Source organism: Ambystoma mexicanum, chromosome 3q (genome assembly GCF_040938575.1).
Source record: "Ambystoma mexicanum isolate Mex_15411 chromosome 3q, UKY_AmexF1_1, whole genome shotgun sequence".
Classification (NCBI taxonomy): Eukaryota; Metazoa; Chordata; class Amphibia; order Caudata; family Ambystomatidae; genus Ambystoma; species Ambystoma mexicanum.
In genome coordinates this window covers 1269372996-1269393564 of record NC_090926.1, presented here as the reverse complement: position 1 = coordinate 1269393564, position 20569 = coordinate 1269372996, and the positions used below count along the sequence as shown (strand labels likewise).

Sequence of the window (20569 nt, the reverse complement as noted above, 5' to 3'; positions counted from 1 at the left end):
ACTGCTTTCTGTCTTTCTCTTCATCAAGAGCGGTGGTGTTTTGTCATGCCTCGCTCCATCCTCCACATCCAGCACTCCATTGAGGCTGGTGGGGTTCTGTCTCATGCCTTTCCCCCTCCATTCTTTGCCTGACGCTTTGTGGAGGTTGGTGCCCCTGTCTTACGCCTTCTGTCTTATGTCTGTAGGAGTTAAAGAGCTACCTTGCTTCCTCACCACTCTCTGATATACCTGTCTGTCTGTATGGATTTTGTTGCAGCCTATTTTCCTGTCTATCTCCGCAACTGTTGTCTTTCACATTTTAACATAGTGGAAACTGGTGTATCTGTCTCATGCCTCTTTCCTCCAATATGTGCCTATTCCTGGTGTTGGGGGTTGGTAGTGCAGTTTCATGCTGCAGACAACGCTTCTGTCTTGTTCACATTCTAGGTGTTAGTCCTACTCTCACAATCGCTCTTTCCTTTCTGTCCTCTCCCTTTCTCACTGTCTCTCTCTCTCTCTCTTCATGGCTGTTGCCAGTGTGGCATACTTCCCTTTTTTTGTCTTTCTCCATTCGTTGCTGGCAGTGTCTCATGCTTCTCTTCTTTTCCTTTACTCATAGGTTGATTGTCATGTCTGAGTAATCTCTGTCTCGCCACTCACTTTGTCTCTTGTTAGGCTGTTTTGTCTGGGTCCTCACCACACATTGAAGCCGAATCGTAATGTGTAGTCCTTTCAGTGAGAGCCTATATCTGTAGTGGCCCTCTTGAAGAATGACCAGTACACAATTGAGACTTCAAATCTATGATGAACAGAGATGAAGGTATTAGGAATCAGAGAACGCAGGCCAGGTCAGACTGGATTGATTGAAACTAACAGACTCATTGTACAGAATGTTGCAATAAGGAACGGCAACAAACCAACTCATACCATGAGACAATAAATAAATCGAAGGTCGTACATCATGGACACTGCCACATGTAATGGGAAGTAACGCGCCACGGGAAGTGAAGTGCCATGCGCCCATCACTACTGGCCGACATGTTTAGATCAGCCCAGATCACTAACAGAGAAGAATATCTGAGCTTGTTCTGTACTGTACTGTACTGTACCCACAATGCCTATTAACACTAACTAAAAATAGTGTCCTATCCTTACACGAGGACTAAGGCATGATCAGTAGAAACCACAGGACTTGTAGTGATTTTTGTTAAAGAATGCAACACTGGCATACTTGGAATTCCACAAATTAAAATGCTGCAACAGAATAATTAGACTAATGAAGAGAGGGGTGAGCACCAGGTGACTGACAGTATTGTGAAGGACAGATCTAGATGCTAAAGATAGAACACATACAAAATGCTGCAAGTTTCTGTCTGAGGGAATCTGGGAATTACTAGAACCATGCCAAAGTGTGTCATGCCCAGTAGGAATAGGGGAAGACAAGAGTAAGTGATGCCCAGACACCAAAGGGATTGGATGAATACGGCTAGGTCCCAGACAGTATAGGGTTTTAGGACATATGTCAGTGGAGAAGCCTGCTTAGGAACATTAGGATTTTCTACATACTAGGAAGTCAAGGAGAAGCAGAATAGGGCAGCAGACCTAACATTTAGAGCACACTGGTCCAACAGCAGGGCAATTTCATGAAAAGAGGCTTAGCATTATATTAAGTGGTGGTTTCAGTTACACCCCAGCATGAAGTGAAGTGAAAGGAGAAGCCTGCTAGAAATGTCAAATGTGAAAAAGACAGGCCAGATGATACCCCTTCATGGGGAACTGCAAAAACCCCTTGGGGGATAGATTGTCTCAGGCTTACTTGCAGGGATAGGGGGTGAAGGTGTCACAGGATTCCCCAAGAGGGAGCCATCTAGCTACTGAAGAATGCGTTCCTGGCATGCTGCCAGGGTCTCTCTTTTCCCTGTCTTCTCTGTATATCTTTTTTCTTAATGGGTTTGTGGCAGTGCTCCTGCTTCCTTTTCTTCCACGTCTGTCTCTTTCTTCGTGAGTAAGTGGCTCTGTATCACACTTCATTTCATATTCATACCTGCCTTTCTCTCCATGAAGGTTACTAGTGCTGTTTCATCACTCACTATTCCACTCCCATGTCTAGTACTTATTGGCAGGTTTCTCTGCTTCTATGATGTCACTGTTACTCCCGGGTGCTTTTCTTGCCCCATTCAATGCATCTATCATTCTATGTTTCACTTCTTTCCCCCTTTTGACATTTTTAGCATTCTCTTAATGTTGCTGTTTATTCCTCACATCGCTTCCTCTACTGACTCCATTCCATTCAAAGCCCTTACCACTACCCCTGTTCCTACACTCTTTCTCTCTCAGTGAAATCAGTGTTTTACACATCTTCTTTCATCTCTCTGTTCCTCTGTCTGTGTGGAGGATTCAGCCCCATCCCAACCTTCTTCCAACATGTCTTTCTTTCACTCCATGGAGGTTCTATCTCATGGGTGCTGTCTCATGTCTCTACCCTTCCTCCCTAGGCTCCCTGTCTCTTTCTGTGGGTGTGTCTATTGTCTATATCCCTCCTCCCTGGCCTGTCTGTCTGCCTCTTCCCATGGAGGTTGGTGCCACAGTCTCACTCTTCCCCTTCATCTGTCTGTCTTTCTGTCCCTCTCTCTTGGTGGAGGTGGCTGGTTTCCTGCATGCCTCTCTCCTCTGGTACAGCTCGATTTCTCAGTCAAATCAAGGGCTGATAAATCTCTGCCTCTGTCTGCACTCTTTCCCCTCCTGCTTCAGGTGGCGCCTTCCTCCTGCATGCTTTATTGGAGTTAGTATGTTATGCTCCGCCTACTTAAAGGGACAGTGTACACTTCTGGAATAAACTCAAGAGCAGTGGTTGGGAGAGCCAGTAAACCGCCTATCCCCACATTCTATACAACGGAGTAGCACTGAAATGGCCTTTTTCTGTGCTAGTGCCCTATTGTACACAGCATTGCCAGTCATGGGGGATCCCCAACATCTGAGATTACCACACAGCATTGGCTGCCAGGGAGCCATTCTGGACGACATTATCAGACTACCTGTACCTGCCACTTGCTTTTGATCCCTAATGCATCTGGGTGTTGGTCAAAGTGACCGAAGGCCACTCTTTCTCATAGTTCACAATCCAGCCAGTATTGTCTGAGGGGTGTTATCGGGGCATGGTATTTTCATGCTGGTGTTCATATAGGAAACACATTTGTCAAGCCAATAAACATTAAACACACGCCTCTTTCGAGTTTGACCATCATTTTTCACCCTAGGCAGCATTTCTTGACAATCTTTTCCTGGACATTTTTCTGCAAACTTGAAAATTCAGAGTGAGCTGTCGCATGTCTCTCCTGGGTGGTTGCATATATCCTAACCCCCTCCCAGACTGTGGTGGGCAAATATTCGTCAGACCCATACTGCTCAGTGATCATTGGGAGCTAATACTAATTGTATCCACCTTCACTATATGCCTTATGTAAGCATCTATGCTATGGGTAATCATAGTCCTCCCTTCAGGGTCTTTGAATATAGTCGTGTATGGGTTCACCAAGGTGTGTGATTGTGGCGCTTTACTAGCCTCTCCAGGGTGTGTGGATTATAGTCGTGGTACAGTACTCACCTTTCAGGCTTTGTGAAGATATTTTTATTCTCTATTGTTGATGAAATGTATATACATCTGGGTTGACTAATATTTGCACAGCTCATCTAAATCATGCTATACAGAATACAATATGGCTCCTGAATTGCTGGACCTTATCATGTGCTCCTGGAAAACACCCTGACAGATTTGGGTTGTTTTAGTTGTACGTCTGATTTGTTTTATGTGATCCAGAACCACACTCTGGCAGAAAGCGGGTTGTCCATTTGCATGTCTGTTTGTATTCATCATCCTAGTTATGGGCTCCAGGACAACAGCCTGTAGACCTGAGTATTGGTTCAGATGTACATCTTCGCAAAGCTCTTGGTTATCACAGTATCCCGCACAGACGCTGTCAGAATGGAGGGTTTCTCCAGAGGTACAACTGGCTCTTCCTTACCATGAATTTAAGGGGTTGTTCAGTATGTAGCTTTAACTCCTCCATCACAACATTAGTGCTTGTATTACACTAGTCCAACATTCAGTCCATACATCAGTAGAATAAACATGTAGTTTGGAGGTCCCCAATGACACCTTGTGCGCTCCCACACTGCTCAGCCGATCCCAGAAGCTGTCACAGGTCCCCTGAGATGGCGTTGGGTGGGTGGGAAATGAACCCTCACAAATTCAACAGAATCGGTCTCAGTCGCAAAATTGCCAAACAGCAATGGGGGACGGCACGCCTCTTCGTCCCGTCGGACTCCACCGGGGGAAAAAGGAAAGCAAGCAAGCACATCAGGTCCCAAGCTGGTACTTTTGTTTTTGATTGAGGGAGCAGGGTGGGAACCGGGTCGTGGGCGGGGACTGGGAGACGCCTGTTGAGTCTGTGTGACGGTCATTTCTGGCCTAGGTCATAACATACACATGTAACACACACACGCCTGTCCATGCTGGTCTTCTGGTGTGTGAATTACATGTGCAGTGAGACTCCACTGTGTGACTGCACCTGCTGCTTGTCAAAACATCAGTGCATTTGGTTGTTGGGATAAAACAAAAACAAAACACAAAATATTTCTTTTTTTTTCCCCGATTGGATGACGATGCGATTTGAGCTTTTGTTCTTTGTTTTGGGGGGAGGAGGGGGTCGGTAGGTGGATAGGACTTGCTTTCCTTTATTTTTGGTTTTTCCTTATGTTTTTTTCCTTTTATTTATATCTTTTATATATGTAACTATATATACTTATTTTTGTTATCATTTTTATTATTTAAATAAAGTTGTCTGTGCCTGTTTGTTTGTTGACCTTCCCGTGAGGGAAACTAACAGCTGTCTTTTTTTCCTTTTTCAATGGGGGGGGTTTCCATAGAACAATTTCATCAACTTGAGTTTCCTTCGGCTCTTCCGGGCAGCCCGCCTCATCAAACTGCTGCGCCAGGGCTACACCATCCGCATCCTTCTCTGGACCTTTGTTCAGTCCTTCAAGGTATCCCTGGCTGGTGGCCAGTGGCATAGCTGCAAAGGGTGGAGGAGGGCGTCTTCCTAAGGGCCATCTACCACTGGGGTGTCTAAACAGGGACTTCTGGCACAGGAATCTCAATTACAGTGATGTGTGTCCCATCTAGAGTCACAGAGCTGTTGCTGTGGATGTGTCTGTTGCAGAGACATTTGTCAAAGTGGTGTCTGCCATAGGAACATCTTCTGCTGTATCCAGGGTGCCTCCTTTAGAGTGGTCCACCGCAACAGTTTCTGCCACAGAGATCATCTTCCACATGATATGACTCTCACTGGTATAGCTGCTGCAGGGATGACTGTCACATGGTTGCCCCTTGAAGGGCTCTATTCCTCATGGGCCAGTGCCACAGAGACTGTCGCCCACAAGAGCGTCCACCACAGGAGAGTCAGCTTCTGGGGAATCCTCTCCAAAGACATCTGATACAGAGATTGCTATCAAAGGGGTGTACCAGAATGTATCAACTAGAGACACAGTGGTTTCCAGTGTGGAGGAGTCAGAGTCTAGTGTGAAGGAGATGGGCAACAGTTTCAATATAGAGTACCTTCACATTTCCTAGCTCAACTATTCCTGAATTTTATGACATCTCCCGTTGCCCACAAAAGTTATTTCTTTTAGATTGTTGCCTCCAAACACACTACACAGGATCCTATGTTTCTTTGGACCACTTATAGATTGTTGACTCTAGGCACACCACACAGGACCCTAGGTTTCTTGGGACCACTTATAGATTGTTGCCTCTAGGCACACTACAGAGGTTCCCTGGACTCCTTGAACCCATTACAGATTCAAGCCCCTGAACAAACTACACAGGTTCCCAGGAATCCTTGAACAACTCCCCAAAATGATTTAAGTAGGAAGGTAAGAAGTAAAAACTGGTATAATGCTGGAAGCCCATAGCCTCAGGCAAGACTAGTAGTCTATGCATCAAGGAACAGTGCACTGTTTTTATTCATTGTTGCAAGAGTGATAAAGGTCCACATTATGTGTTTGGTGGTAATACTACTGCTAATACCACCAAACAGAATGACATGCACCATTAATGGTAACTTTGGCATCGCTGCCTAATTAGAGTTTGTTTTATTCTCCATTATGAAGTCCCATAGGATTTAAGTGGGGGAATGGTGGCATTAACTGATGTGCTAATAAGGCTGCACTATTGCCACCAGCATTTGCAGATATAATATTGCCATACACAGGAAGGTGGCATTCTTGCTTATTTGTTTATAAACCCAGAAGCAGTCATATTGATAAAACAGGCAGTATGTGAAACTACATCCTGTTTTACTGTTACCACTAACTCATAAGGGCCCTAGTCTTCATCAGAGGAGGCTTGGAACCATTGTTTAGCAGTAGTTTGTTGTATGAAGCATTTAACATGTGTTCATATCTTTGAAAACAGTGCATATGAAAGGAAAAGTAGCATCATCAAGGATTAATTTCCCAATACCAAAGCTATCTGCACATATTTAGGGATTTAAGTGAAATTGGTACATGTATGCATATTTTCTGAACTCAGAGATGGACCCCTTCCTAATGAAGCACCTCCAGTGTGTGTGTGTGTGTGTGTGTGTGTGTGTGTGTGTGTGTGTGTGTGTGTAGCTCTATTAGGTTCTCCACACCCACCTACAGTAGAATGGCTGCCAGGCACTGGGTAAGTGTCTGTGGTGAATAGTTGCATATTATGAACTCTTGTATAGATTCAAAATGGATTTTCTTAAGTGATAGATTAACCTACCCATATAGCAGATATTAACTAGATATGGGCTACCTAAGCATCACCCAGACGTTGTATTGGCCCTCTGGTGTGCGATAAATCTGATAGGTTTATCGATTTGTATCTTCGGTTCTGTTAGAGAATGGCCACAGCCATTCTAAGCCCATAGATTGGTTTTTCTTCTGTAAATTAATTGTAATGCTCTCACCTTCCTTTTCCAGGCCCTGCCCTACGTTTGCCTCCTGATTGCCATGCTCTTCTTCATCTATGCCATCATCGGCATGCAGGTATGTGTTTGGGTGCTAGGCAACAGCTTGCTTTTCATGTGCTCCCACCCATCTAAAATGCAGTGTTTCGCTCCTGCCACTGGTAGCACTCAATCCTAGATAATTGTTAACATGGTCATGAATCCCTATCCCAAGTAGCGGAGGCCCAATGGTCTTTTTTTCAGGAGCACATGGTACATTGAAAAAAATAGTAAAGGAATAGCTGATCATTAACTGATGATTGGCTAATGTATGTGTATGTAAGAAACATTTACATGTTCTCACCAGCTCTGTTATTTGCACGTTTGATATATGTTTTCAAGTACTGAAAGTTCCTTTCATTTTGCACTTCTCAATACTTAAGGCAAATGATTTCCTGTACATATAGGACCTATTGTCCACTAACATTTCCTTTCAAAATAACGCGTGCAAAAGCTTCCTATTTCTTTTATGTTGTAGTTGTAATACTTATATTTCCCAGTTCTAATCGATTCCTTTCTTCCGTGGATTGCTTATCTATGATATTTGTATCCCAGCACAGCTGATCATTGGATGCTTTTCTGGCACCAGGCGGTGCAGCGCAGCTTCGCATAGGCTACGCCCAACGCCTATATGCGTGCCACTCCCATTAGGGCCAATAAATACAAAAGTGCCATGCTCTGTGACCTCAGTTCCTTTTTTCTGCGCACTCTGTTGACTTTGGAAATACACTCATTGTTCATTTCATTGACATGCCCAACCAGGCAAAGGCCTCAGGCTTGAAGCCCTGTGCGAAACTGCAGCAGGCAAATACCAGTATCTGACCGGCATAGGATCTGTTTATACTGCCTTGGTAGAATCAAGACACCCAGGACTGTGGATCGTGTCAATTCATGCACTCTAATGTCTTTCGGGAGCGGGCAGCAAAACTTTGTACCTTTATCCACAAGAAAAAGGTAATTCAATGGATTGCTTTTCTCCCTTAGATTCCTCATCTTGAAAGATATCCTCGTCCATCTCTACTGCTGGGAAACGTTCTCGAAAGGGGGCGTAGTAGACATCAACTTGACCATTGATCCGTCTTGCACAGAGCTCAATCGTCGGTTCAGGATGTGACGTCAGGCGTTGTATTTTAATGGATTGCTTTTCTTCCGCAGATTCCTCTTCTTGATGGATATCCTCATCCAGCTCTGCTGTTCAGAAACTTTTTTGACACGGGGCATAGTGGACCTCGACTCGGCGGTTGATTGTCGGCTCCGTACGTGGCGTCAGGAGTCCTATATATAGCACGTCACTATGCCCCATGCTTTAGTTACTTTTTTTGCATGCTTGCACGCTGCATCAAGTACACAGTCTCGAGCTTCACTCAACATTTTATTGTCATAAATTGACTCTTTTTCTTCAGAAAACCTCGACCGCAATGTCAACTCAGCAGATTTCAGGCTTCAAGAGGTGCACTTATTGTAAGGTCAAAATGACGTTGACCGATTCCCACAACGTTTGTCTTTGGAGCTTGGGTGCGAATCACGACACAAAGGCCTGTGCGTCATGCTCGAAAATGCAGCTGAAATCCCTGCATGAGAGGGCTGGGAAACTGGCATTGGGCAAACCGTCCACAAAATCTCTGACGCGGTCACTCCTCCGGTCTTCCGAGGCTGAGATGGAGGAGCACACCCCCAAAAACAGGAATGAAAAGCATCATACAAAAAGAAGCAGTCCCATTCAAGAAGCCATTATTCTATGTCTTCTTCGCGAAAGAAGTAGCAGTGACACCATCATCGACGAGAGTACAGCTCGTCGTCGGAACGAGGTAAGCCCCTGGCGGGGCCGACCAGTCGGGTAGAATGAGAAAGTTTTAAAATGCAAATGCTGGAAATGTTTAAACTACAAGCTTCTGTAGGTGTGTTCCAGCCCCCCCCCCTCACCAGCAAGCTCTGCCAGGGAAAGCGGCAGTCAGTGCTCTCAATCCCACGCTTGCCAGTCTGTCGACTCCATTGACGTCGACCAAGCCTTTGGGCTCGATGCCGACAAAGCCCCGAGAACCGCCATTGGTTGTCCAGCATGAGGCTGATGTCTACGACATCCTTTCATCCTCGAAGCCTTCCTCAATGCCAAAAGCCTTTACATGGGTGCAGAAAATGGTCCCGTCCCGTATTCCTCATCTTTTGATAATTATCCTTCCAGCTACGCTGCTTCGTCAATGTCATCATCAGTATAAATAGCACCGGGAGCGCCCGTTGGCTTTAGTTGTGTTTTTCCGAGCTAACTCTTTGAAGAATTACGGCATGCTTCGGTTCATCAGTAAACTTTGTCAGCTATTTTTGATCAACAAAAACGTCTTCCCCGTCGGCTCCATCAATGCCTAAGACAGCCTTCAAGAAGTGCCAAGGCTGTAGATCGAAGATGTAGATCAACAACCCCCACCATGTATGTCTGTGGTGTCTTAGTACCGGTCACTGCGTACCTCTGACTGTAACTCCTGTCAGGCGATGACCGAAGAGGCTCTGAGGGAGCGTAAAGGTAAATTGGCGGTGGGGAGGTTGCCATCGAAGTCTCCTTCAAAGAGCTCAAAAAGAAAATCTGATGAGTCGAGAGATTCTCCTCGACCAAAAAGATCGAAAAGATTGAGATCGAGAAGTCGATCGCACCATTATTTGTCTTCTTCGAAGAAGGCCAAGAAACAGCGTCACAGGTCACCTACGACCTATAGTGATTCCTTGGCCGAGATTATCAAATGTCCAACTAAGTCGGTCTCCCCAGCTAAATGGGATGCATTTCGTAAAGAGATGCTTAACATATTCTAGAATGCGGCCCAAACCCCTCGAAGGACAAGCAGAGAAATCCCATGCCCCTGTTGATCTGCATCAAGATGGTCGAAGATGAAATCATTATGATTTACGAAACCGAGCCATATGCCGGAACTGCATTGAATAAAATCTCGATCCGACGAGAACTCGTTGAGGGATTGGACAAGTCAGGAATCCAGTCCATCTAGGGTTCCTTCGGAAAAGCATTACAAAGTTGACAACTCCGATGCCCCCGCTAATGCCATCGGCGTCGGAACGTCGACAGCAGTGTCAAAGTCGACCCTGACAAAATTCGCTCCAACTTCGAAGTCGTTGTCGACGATTTCTTCGACGTTGTTGAAGCCAATTAGAGAAAGACCTATTAAATTCTTTAACCTCAATCTATTAAGACAATGAGCCTACAGCTGATAAACACTGCCATTTGGGTTACAATATGGCACCCCTAATGTGCCAGAGGAGTTGATTTCAGAAGAGTCTAGGTTAAAAGACTTGTATGATAACCTACAATCAGCCAGTGGTATAGATAACTCTCCAGAACTGGAATTTGGTAAGCCACATCCTACTGACCACGCTGACTCCCCATATAGGAAGCTAATGAGCAAGGTAGCAGAATGTTTAGGTTGGAGAAGGCCTACACCTTCTTTAGAGCCGGATGACCTACAAGTTTCTTTGGATCAGGATCCCCAAAGAGATCCAATTTTGCCTTTTCACATTGCTCTACAAAAAAGGGGTCTTAACAAATTGGGAGCCACCAGAGACTGCGTCTGCAGTAAATAAACATTTTGCAAAGAAATATTGGCCATCCAGCAGTGAGCCAGAGTACTTAACAAACACCCAACACAAGAATGTTTGTTGGTTCAAGCTGCTACATAGACCAAGGAATCAGCATACCCTTCTATTACTCCTGATTGGGATGATAAGAGAGTGGAGTGGATGCCTGGGTGAGAAAAATATTTACTGCTGGTAATATGGCTTTAAAATCAACTAACACAACTTGTGCCTTGTCAAAGTTTACGTTTACCCTGTGGGACTGCATAGATATGGCGGCTGACCACATTCCGAAAGGTGAAGAAAGAGACGGCTTCCTGGCTATCATCAAGGATGGCAAGGAGGCAATGTGTGAATGCCCCCAGTCAGATCTCTGGATACTGCAGACAGCATCAGCAGATCCATGGCAACTAGCAACATGTTGCACAGATTTGCGTGGTTGAGGAAGTCCAGATTTGCACCCGATGTGCAATCATGCCAGTCTGGTCTGGTTCCGCCGGAACTTAAATCTGCTAGGGTTATTCCCCTGCTTAAGAAGCCGTCTCTTGATCCTACTATCCCCTCTAATTTTCGCCCCATATCCCTGCTCCCGTTCTTGTCTAAACTCTTGGAATCTCTGGTCACGCCCCTTCTCTCCTCCTTTCTGGAATCTTCTAAGATCTTTAATCCTGCCCAGGCAGGTTTTAGGCCAGGAAGAGGAACAGAGAGTGTGCTTGTCTCAGTGCAAGATGACATGTCCAGACTCGCGGACGCAGGTGGTGTTGGAGCTTTGATTCTGCTGGATCTGTCCGCCGCATTTGATACGGTGGACCATCCTATTCTTCTCTCACGTCTAGCACAAATCGGGATCTCTGGATCAGTCCTGGCTTGGTTCACCTCTTTTCTTGCAGACCGCACTCAGACCCTTGCTATGCCCCCTTTTCTCTCTGTCCCTTGTGCCCTCACCTGTGGTGTCCCCCAGGGATCCTCTCTTTCTCCTATCCTATTCAATATCTACATATGGGCGCTGGTCTGCCTTATCCGCTCGTATGGACTTAATTGCTATTCCTACGCGGATGATACCCAAATCCTGATCCGTTTGGATCAGGATCATATCAAGGTCTCAGCTTCTCTTCATGACTGCTTGACATCAGTCGGTGTCTGGATGGACCAAAATTGGCTCAAGCTTAATGGCGACAAGACTGAGGTGATGTTGGTGGGTTGCCCTCCCTGCCCGTCATTATGGACCCCTGCTTTTTGGCCTACCTCACTGGGCCCCTTGCCCTGTCCAGTGGACAAAGTAAAAAACTTAGGAGTCATTCTTTCCACCTCCCTGTCCATGACAAATCAGGTCTCTACGGTCTGCCAATCCGCCCACCACCAGATTAGGATACTTAAAAGGGTCCTTCCTATGATCCCAGAGGCTATGCGCCCTCCTGTGGTAGCTGCATTAGTCCTCTCACGGTTGGACTATTGTAATTCCTTATACCTCGCTCAGCCGACGGGCCTTCTCCAACGTCTCCAACGTATACAGAACCTGGTAGCTAGACTAGCCACAGGTTCCCCCTATGGAGCTCATATCTCGCCAGTGCTTCGTCAACTCCACTGGCTCCCAGTGGCCCAGCGAGTTAAGTTCAAGTCACTGTGTATTGTCCACCGAGCAATCCAGGGCCTAGGTGCTGAGTTTCTTCAAACCAATTTGTCCGTTATATCCCGGAACGCAACCTTCGTTCCCTGAACACCAATCTCTTGGTGGTTCCTAAGTATAACCGGGAAAGACTCGGTGGCAGAGCCTTTTCCATTGCTGCGGCAAGGCTGTGGAACACCCTCCCACTGCCACTCAAGTCTATCTCCAACCATCTGGCTTTCAGGAAAGCCCTGAAAACTACTTTATTTTAGCTCTCTGACTATTACTGTGCTTCCTGTTTGATAGCTTCCTCACCAGCGCCATGATGCCCTAGGGCGACCGTGCGCTTTACAAGTTCAGGTAACATAACATAACATGACTCCTCAAAATGCCTTAGACAGCTCGAGGCTGTTTGGCAGCAAGGCTGATAAAAGTTTGGAAAAGCTGCAGACCTCGAAAGCAGCGGCTAAATCTCTTAGTGTCGCCATTAGTTAGCCTCAACACTCCTACTCTAGTTCATCATCTTGGAGGGGTAAGTCCTTTCAATTCTACTCCTCAGTTGGAAGAGGAAGAGGACAAGTCAGTCAAAGAGGTCAGAGAAGATTCCCTTGTGGTGGACGAAGGAGAGGTGCTAAGTCAGCACCAGCAGCAGCAGTTTAACCTTCAGCCACCTCAAAACCACTCTGAGGTCTTGACTCACAAGACTCCAGTGGGAGGCAGACTTTCTCAGCATCTGAAAGAATGGCGGGGCATTACTTCAGATGCTTGGGCACTGAAAGGTTACTGCCTTCCTTTTCAAAAAAGGCCTCAGGATCATCCACCGGGAACAACTCTTGCAAAATTCCAGATCCGCTCCTTGTGCTGGACATTTTGACCCTGCTACAGAAAGGTGCCATAGAACCTTTACCTGAGGTGAAAAACAAGGGTTGGTACTCCCCTTACTTTCTAGTTCCCAAGAAGGAATGAGTATTGAGACCCATCTTGGACTTAAGAAACTTGAACAGGTTCCTCAGGAAAGACAAGTTCAAGATGGTTACTCTTTCCCAGATCCTCCAGGCTCCCCAACTTCAGACTGGATGGTGTCATTGGACCTCCAGGATGCTTACTTTCATGTGCCTATCCATCAAAAGCACAGAAAGTACCTGAGGTTGGCGGTTCTCATCAGTTTCGAGTTCTGCCATTCGGCTGACGTCCGCCCAAGGGCTTTCACCAAATGAATGGCAGCGAGTCTCAGGAGAAGGGAGATTCATGTCTACCCCTAACTGGACAGTTGGCTGATCAGGGCCGGTTCACCCGCACAAGCCCGGGAACATCTCAGCATAACCTACCACTCTCTCCACAAACTGGGCTTCTCCCTCAATTACAAATAGTCCCACATTATACCATCTCAAAGACTCCAATTTATTGGGGCAGTCCTGGATGCTTCCTCGGGGAAAGTGTCACCACCCGAGGTGAGAGTTCAACATATTTTGCAGATGGTCACCACATTCCAGAGCTCCCAGCGTCTTCCGGCCTTGAGGTGGCCCGGTCTCATGACATCTTGAATTTTCCTAGTGCCAGAGGCCCACCTGAGAATGAGATCCCTTCAATGGGCTCTCAGGACTCAATGGTCCCAATTCTCAGGCAGAAAGTCAGACCACCTGTAAGTTCCGAGCAGAGTCACTCAGGACCTTCTGTGGTGGTCTTGCAAGGTCAACATTCTCAAGGGAGAATCTTTTTGGCAGCCATGGCCAGAGATAACTGTAGTGACGGATGCCTCACTCACGGGGTGGGGAGCCCACGGCAACAAGCTGACAATCAGAAGTCGTTGATCTCCATCGGAGTCCAAACTACACATCAACCTTTTGGAGTTGGGGGCAATCAGACAAGCGATGAAAGCCTTTTTGCCATCTGTATGGGGAAAGAATGTCCTGAAAATGACGGACAACACAGTGGCCATTTACTACCTCAGCAAGAGAGGAGGCTTAGGGTCACTTCCATTGTGCAGAGAAGCAGTTCAAGAAATCCATGATCCTAATTGCCCCGGATTGGGCCAGGAGGAAATGGTACCCATACCTTCTGGACATGTCAATCTGCCCTCCAGTGCATCTTCCACAAAGAGAGGTCCTTCTCTCACGATAGGAGGGTCTGGTTCTCCATCCAGAGGTCAAGACTCTTAACCTTCACGCATGGTTTCTGAGAGGTTGAGATACAAAGATTGGAACCTCCCGGATGACGCAATGGAGATCTTGCTTTCGGCCAGAAGGCTAGCAATGGATTCTTTGTACCGCGGCCGTTGGATCAAGTTCAGCAGTTGGTGCAGAGATAAGAATGTGGATCCCTTATGGTGCTTTCTTTTTTGTTACATTTGACGAATCTGGGGCTCCAGATTGGAACAATTAAGGGTTACCTGGCGTCGCTATCTATTTTCAAGCGCTCGTCAGAGGAAGATTCATATTTTACAATCCCTCAGATTGTTCAATTCCTGAAGGGTCTTAATAATGTATTTCCACCAGTTCCATTCAAAGTCCCTGTTTGCATCTTATCCTGGTGTTAAGATTTCTAACATGCATTCCTTTTTAGCCAATACACTCATGCCCATTAAGACTGTTAACCTTGAAAACTGTTTTGCTAACAGCAATAATGTCAACCTGCAGGGTAAGCGAGTTGCAAGCACTTTCCTGTAAACCCCACATTCTGTTTTCCATAAAGACAAAGTTGTTCCCAGGGTGAAACCTTCTTTTCTACCTAAATTAGTCTCCGTCTTCCACTTGTCGCAAAACATAATTTTGCCAACACCTCGTCATCCTTGAAAGGAGGAGGAAAGATTACAGAGGCTAGACCCAAAAAGGGTTCTCAGCTTTTATATATCAAGAATAGAAAAACTTCGTCAAACTGATCAATTATTCATTGGCTATACAGGCCATACATTGGGTTTAGCTGTGACAAAACATACCCTATCCAGATGGATCCTCCTGGCCATTGGGGAATATTACAGGTTAGCGGGCAAAGACCCGCCGGAAGGATTGAGAGCACATTCCACAAGGGGCATGGCAACCTCTGCTGCTCTTCATAGAGGTGTACCACTCAAAGACATTTGTGCGGTGGCCACTTGGTCGTCTGCTCACACGTTTGTGAAACATTACTGCCTGGATTCATCTTCCATTCAAGAAGGACAATTTGGAAAAGTAGTCCTTCAGTCAGTCCATGATAACAATTGAGACAAAATATAATTCGTACTCCCAGCACCAAATTATTACTGCTTTGGGGCAGTCTATCATAAGATGGGGAATATGTGGGAGGACACAATCCAGTCGAAGAACAAGTTACTAACCCCTGGTAACATTCTGATCGTCTCCACAGCCTACCCACAGTAGAATTTACGTGTCTTTATACTTTATGCTTTCTTGGAGCCTACGGTCTCTGGTACACCTGGTAGTTCCTCTACATGAGGGGGGAAAAACAGAACTGAAGCCAACATGTGTTGCATGAGCTATTTATACTGATGATGATTTCGACAGTTGAATGGAGGCCCTCAAGGGACATCGACATGATGAGACTGCACACAGTGCCCGCTGTCGAAAATAAATTCCGAAGCAGCGAAACTGGAAGGATAATGATCATAAGATGAGGAATACGTGGGAGGAACATCCAATCAAAAGAATGTTACCAGGGTTAAGTAACTTGTTTGTCTATAGCCAAGAATGGCGACTGACCACCGTGCTTGTGGCCATGGACCTGTTCACCAAGTCTGCAGTGTCCATTCCAGATTGCAGCATTTGTCATGCTGCCTCCTTGCCATCTGAGACCAAGGACGGAACCTCATCCCTCATCTCTCCCTCTGGGACATTCTCAGTTACATTGGCTACTGACAAACAGAAGCCAAAAGAGAATTTCTTCATGGCACAAAAGGCTTTCATGGCCCATAGCGCTAGGCTGCCTGACGCAAATACTTTCTTGCCTCACGCGTAAAACCTCTTACTCTCCCGGTCTAGTGGAAGGGACGGAAAGGAAGAAGTCTGCAGGCTCGCTGTCACAGCCTGAACCACCAGGCATTCAGGTTGAGGCATAGGCAGAACGGAAAGCTGGGTCCGACGGAGCATGATGGTGCTTTCTCGCCAGGTCCCTGTCCACTGCAGAAACAGATGCAGGTTTTTCACACACTTCCAATACTGGGGCCTCTACCACCCCATTAAATGACAGAAGGGTTTCCTTCTTTGGGGCATCGTCCAGAAGGTCAGAGAGTTCATATTGAACTCTGGACCTCGATGCAGCAAAGAGCCCCAGAGTATCGACCTCATTAGCCATCAGGCACTGGAAGGTGGCTTGAGATTTACTTGGGGTGGGAGCTGGTAAGATGTCCAACACCGGGGAAGTGTCTACGCCGCTGGCCCCTTACAGGTCCGTCCTCTGCCAGGTCCAGCACATCATCACCTCCTCTGTAAAATTCCTCTGGGAAGTCTTTTGCCTCCCTAGAGCCCATTGGTTCAAGCCCAAAAGAGACCTGGTCATCTTCCTCATCGTAGATGTCATTCATCTGAGACATACAAGTGTCCCTATGGAGTGGGACGTATTCCTGCAGAGTCCATGATGCAGTTCGATGCCGAAGACGACACCATTGCTAGCGCCAAAGTTATGCTTGTTCACTAATAGCGAATTCCAGATTAAACATACTACATTTAAAGAGTCAAAATAGCAAATGAAGCAAAGGCAAACGGCCATCTGGGTGCAAGTGGGATTCAATGGTGGCAGAAGACGTGGTTCATTTGTAAGGCAGAGAACCATCCTCTCGATTTGAAGGGTACTGAATTTGAATGGTCAGAGACCACATCCGAAGCTTGGGCCTTACAGGTCATCTGCCAAGGTTATTGCCTCCCGTTTTTTCCAGCGCCCACCTGCCCACGGTCCTCTGGCCACTCACTTGTCTCTGCATCCCATTCTCCGTCAACTTCTGGTGATAAGCACAGTCAAACTGATTCTGTGCTCAGAACCAGGAAGGTGGTGGTACTCCACTTATTTTCTAGTGCCAAAGAAGGACGGAGGCTTGCGCCCCATCCTGGATCTGCGGCTGCTGAACTTGTTCTTACTCAAGGACAAGTTCAAGATGGTTACTCTAGCCTAATTCCTGCGAGCCCTCTATTCGCAGAACTGATTGTTTTCCCTGGATCTTCAGGACGTCTACTTACATTGGGCCAATTCATATAAAGCACAAGAAGTACCCGAGGTCCGTAGTGAGCCAGCAACATTAAAAGTTCAAGATCCCTCTGTTCAATCTTTCATCAGCACCCAAGGTTTTCACCAAGCTGCTGGCAGTGGTAGTGGGCTTTTCTCTAAGCTTCAAAGAATTCTCAGGTTCTGTAGTCCCAGTCTCTCCAATTCATTGGGGCAGTCTTGGCTACTGGCGAATATCTTTCGAATAGTCAATGTCCTCCAATCACAGGAACAATTCTGTGACTCAGCTTCTGGGCCTTATAGGGCCTCATTACACGGTAGGTGGTAAGGGATTACCGGCACCGGTAAGGGCACCGGTGCCGGTAATCCCTTACCGCCCTACTACGAGGTCCCTTAGCGGGTCCCTCCCCTAATGCCTGGTTTTTCCAGACGTTATGGAAGGGACCCGCTAAGGTACTTCAGAGCTAATAACGGTACCGCAAATTGCGGTACCGTCATTAGCTCCTACCCCATTCCTATTGAGCCCAATGGGGGCTCAAATGGGAATGAGGAATGGTTCCCGGAATGCGGACTTACCGGTCCCGCCAAGGTCGGAATGACCTGGTGAGTCCCCATTCCGGGAACACAGACCCTGAATGCGGTAAGGGGGTAGCCATGCCGCCGATGGCGCCATGGCTACCGCCTACCGTGTAATGAGGTCCATAGCCTTCTGCATCCTAGTGGTACTGAGGCGAACCTGCGCATGAGATCACTTCAGTGGCATCTCTGTCACCAATGTTCGCAGTAACAAGGCCACATGTCGGACATTCTGCAGGTCTCAAGCCAGGTGGCCAAGGATCTCACGTGGTGGGCCGTGCAGGACCACTTGCGGAGAGGCGTGTTGTTTCATTAACCTTGGCTCCAGGTGACTGTGGTCATGGCCGCATCTCTGACTGACTGGGGCTCTCACCTGTCAGACCTGACAGTGAGTGGACTGTGGTCTCCCACTGGGTTTTGAGAGCACATTAACTTGCTGGTGTTGAGGGTGATCTGACTGGCCCTGGTTGCTTTCCCCTGCTCTGTGAAGTATAAGACTGTGCTGATCCTGACAGACAGCACAGTGACCATGCAGTACCTCAATAAACAAGGTGGCATGAGGTCCTTGCCTCTGTGCAGAGAATCAGTGAGACTGTGGTTCTGGAGAAAAGTGTCTCTCTGACTGTTGATCATTGGGCCCGACGAGAGAATATCACAGCGGATGCCTTGAGCAGACAGACTTTGGCCTAGTCATGAAGTTCTGGAGGAGATCGTCTTTTTGGGGAACTCCTCAAATGGAACTTGCCTCCAGTACCAACAGGAAGTGTGAGTTGTTTTGCTGCAGGAAATGTCCTCATCAGGGAGCTATCGATGACTCTTATGCGTTCCCGCCGATTCCTGTCATTCCACTGGTTATCAGGAGATTGCGCCTGTTCGGAACCATGGTGATCCTGATCGCCCCAGAACGTGATCTCCAGAGTTGCTGGACATGTCCATCTGCCCTCCCTGGCACCTTCCGAGGAGAATAGACTTGCTCTCCCAATCGGAGGTGTGGGTCCTCCATCCAAACCTCAGCATCCTGAACCTTTATGCTTGGCTACTGAGAGGCAGAGATACAACTAGTGGGACTTTTTGGACAATGTCCTCGATGTGCTCCTTTCAGCTCAGGCGCCCTCTAAAAAATCAATTTATGCATGCGGGTGACATAAACATTTGTTTCTAATGGATTGTGTCCTCCCACGGATTCCTTATCTTTGATATACCGATATTCTGCTTGCCGTTTTCAGAACTTTTTTTGACAGCAGAGGGTGCTGTGCAGTGTCAAATGGATGTCCCTCGGTGTGATGCTGGAAATGCATTTGAGGAACAGCGCCTCCTTGTCCCTGTCCTATAATGGATGGATGGAATGGATGTAACGGTCCGAGTGAATGAAACGGACGGAGTGGATGAAACGGTCAGAGTGGATGGAACGGACATAGTGGATGGACAGACAGAGTGGATGAAACGGATGGAACGAATGGAGAAGATGGAATGGATGGAGTTGATGGAACAGACAGAGTGGAAGGAAAGGACAGAGGGGATGGAACGGACTGAGTGGATGAAACAGACCGAGTGATGAAACGGATGGAACGAATGGAGAAGATGGAATGGATGGAGTTGATGGAACGGATGGAGTGGATGGTACGGACGGAGTGGATGGAACGGACGCAGTTGATGAAACAGGCGGAGTGATGAAACAGATGGAATGAATGGAAAAGATGGAACGGATGAAGTTGATGGAACGGATGGAGTGGATGGAACAGATGGAGTGGATGGTATGGGCGGAGTGGATGGTACCGACGCAGTGGATAGAATGGACGGAGTGGATAGAACGGATGGAATGGATGGAGTGGATGAAGTAGATGGAGCGTAAGGAGAAGACGAATGTATGGAATGGAGGGAGTGGATAGGATGGAGTGGATAAGATGGAGTAGATGGGATGGATGCAATGAATGGACGTGATGGATGGATGGAGGAGATGGGTGGATGGAGTGGATGGATGGAGAGATGGAGTCAATGGATGGATAGATGAAGTGGATGGGAAGGAGTGGATGGGATGGATGGGTGGATAGATGGAATGGATGGATGGATGGATGGATGGATGGATGGATGGATGGATGGATGGATGGATGGATGGATGGATGGATGGATGAAATGGATGGAATGGATGGATGGATGAATGAATGGGATGGACGGGATGGATGGGATGAATGGAGTAGGATGAGGTGGACGAAATGGAGGGACGGGGCGGATGTGATGGATGGAGTGGATGGAATGACGCAGCGGATACAGTGGATGGAACGAGCAGAGTGGATGGAACGGGAAAAATGGACATGGAACAGGTGGAACGGACATGGAACCTATAGACTGAATGAAACTGATGGAGTGGATGAAACAGACAGAGTGGTTGAAACGGACGGAGTGGATGAAATGGACGGAGTGGATGAAACGGACGTAGTAGATGGAGCGGATGGAGTGGATGGAACGGGTGGAGTGGATGGAACGGGTGGAGTGGATGGAACAGATGGAGTAGATAGTACAGACAGAGTGAAGGACACGAATGGAGTGGACGAAACGGGTGGAGTGGACGAAACGGATGTAATGGATTGGATGGAACGGATGGAGTGGATTGAACGGGTGAAATGGAGTGGACTGAACGGGTGGAATGGAT

General features: G+C 47.1%; 1 protein-coding gene across 18 annotated transcripts in view; it reads left to right on the top strand.

The window, feature by feature from the left end:
* Nucleotides 1–20569, top strand: part of CACNA1A (calcium voltage-gated channel subunit alpha1 A) — a 2932691-nt gene that overhangs the window by 2238825 nt on the left and 673297 nt on the right. For all 18 annotated transcript variants that reach the window (XM_069604327.1, XM_069604317.1, XM_069604315.1 and 15 more), the window contains 2 exons: nt 4906–5022; nt 6988–7053. In XM_069604327.1, coding sequence (XP_069460428.1) covers nt 4906–5022; nt 6988–7053 — 183 coding nt within the window. The remainder of the gene's footprint in view (nt 1–4905; nt 5023–6987; nt 7054–20569) is intronic.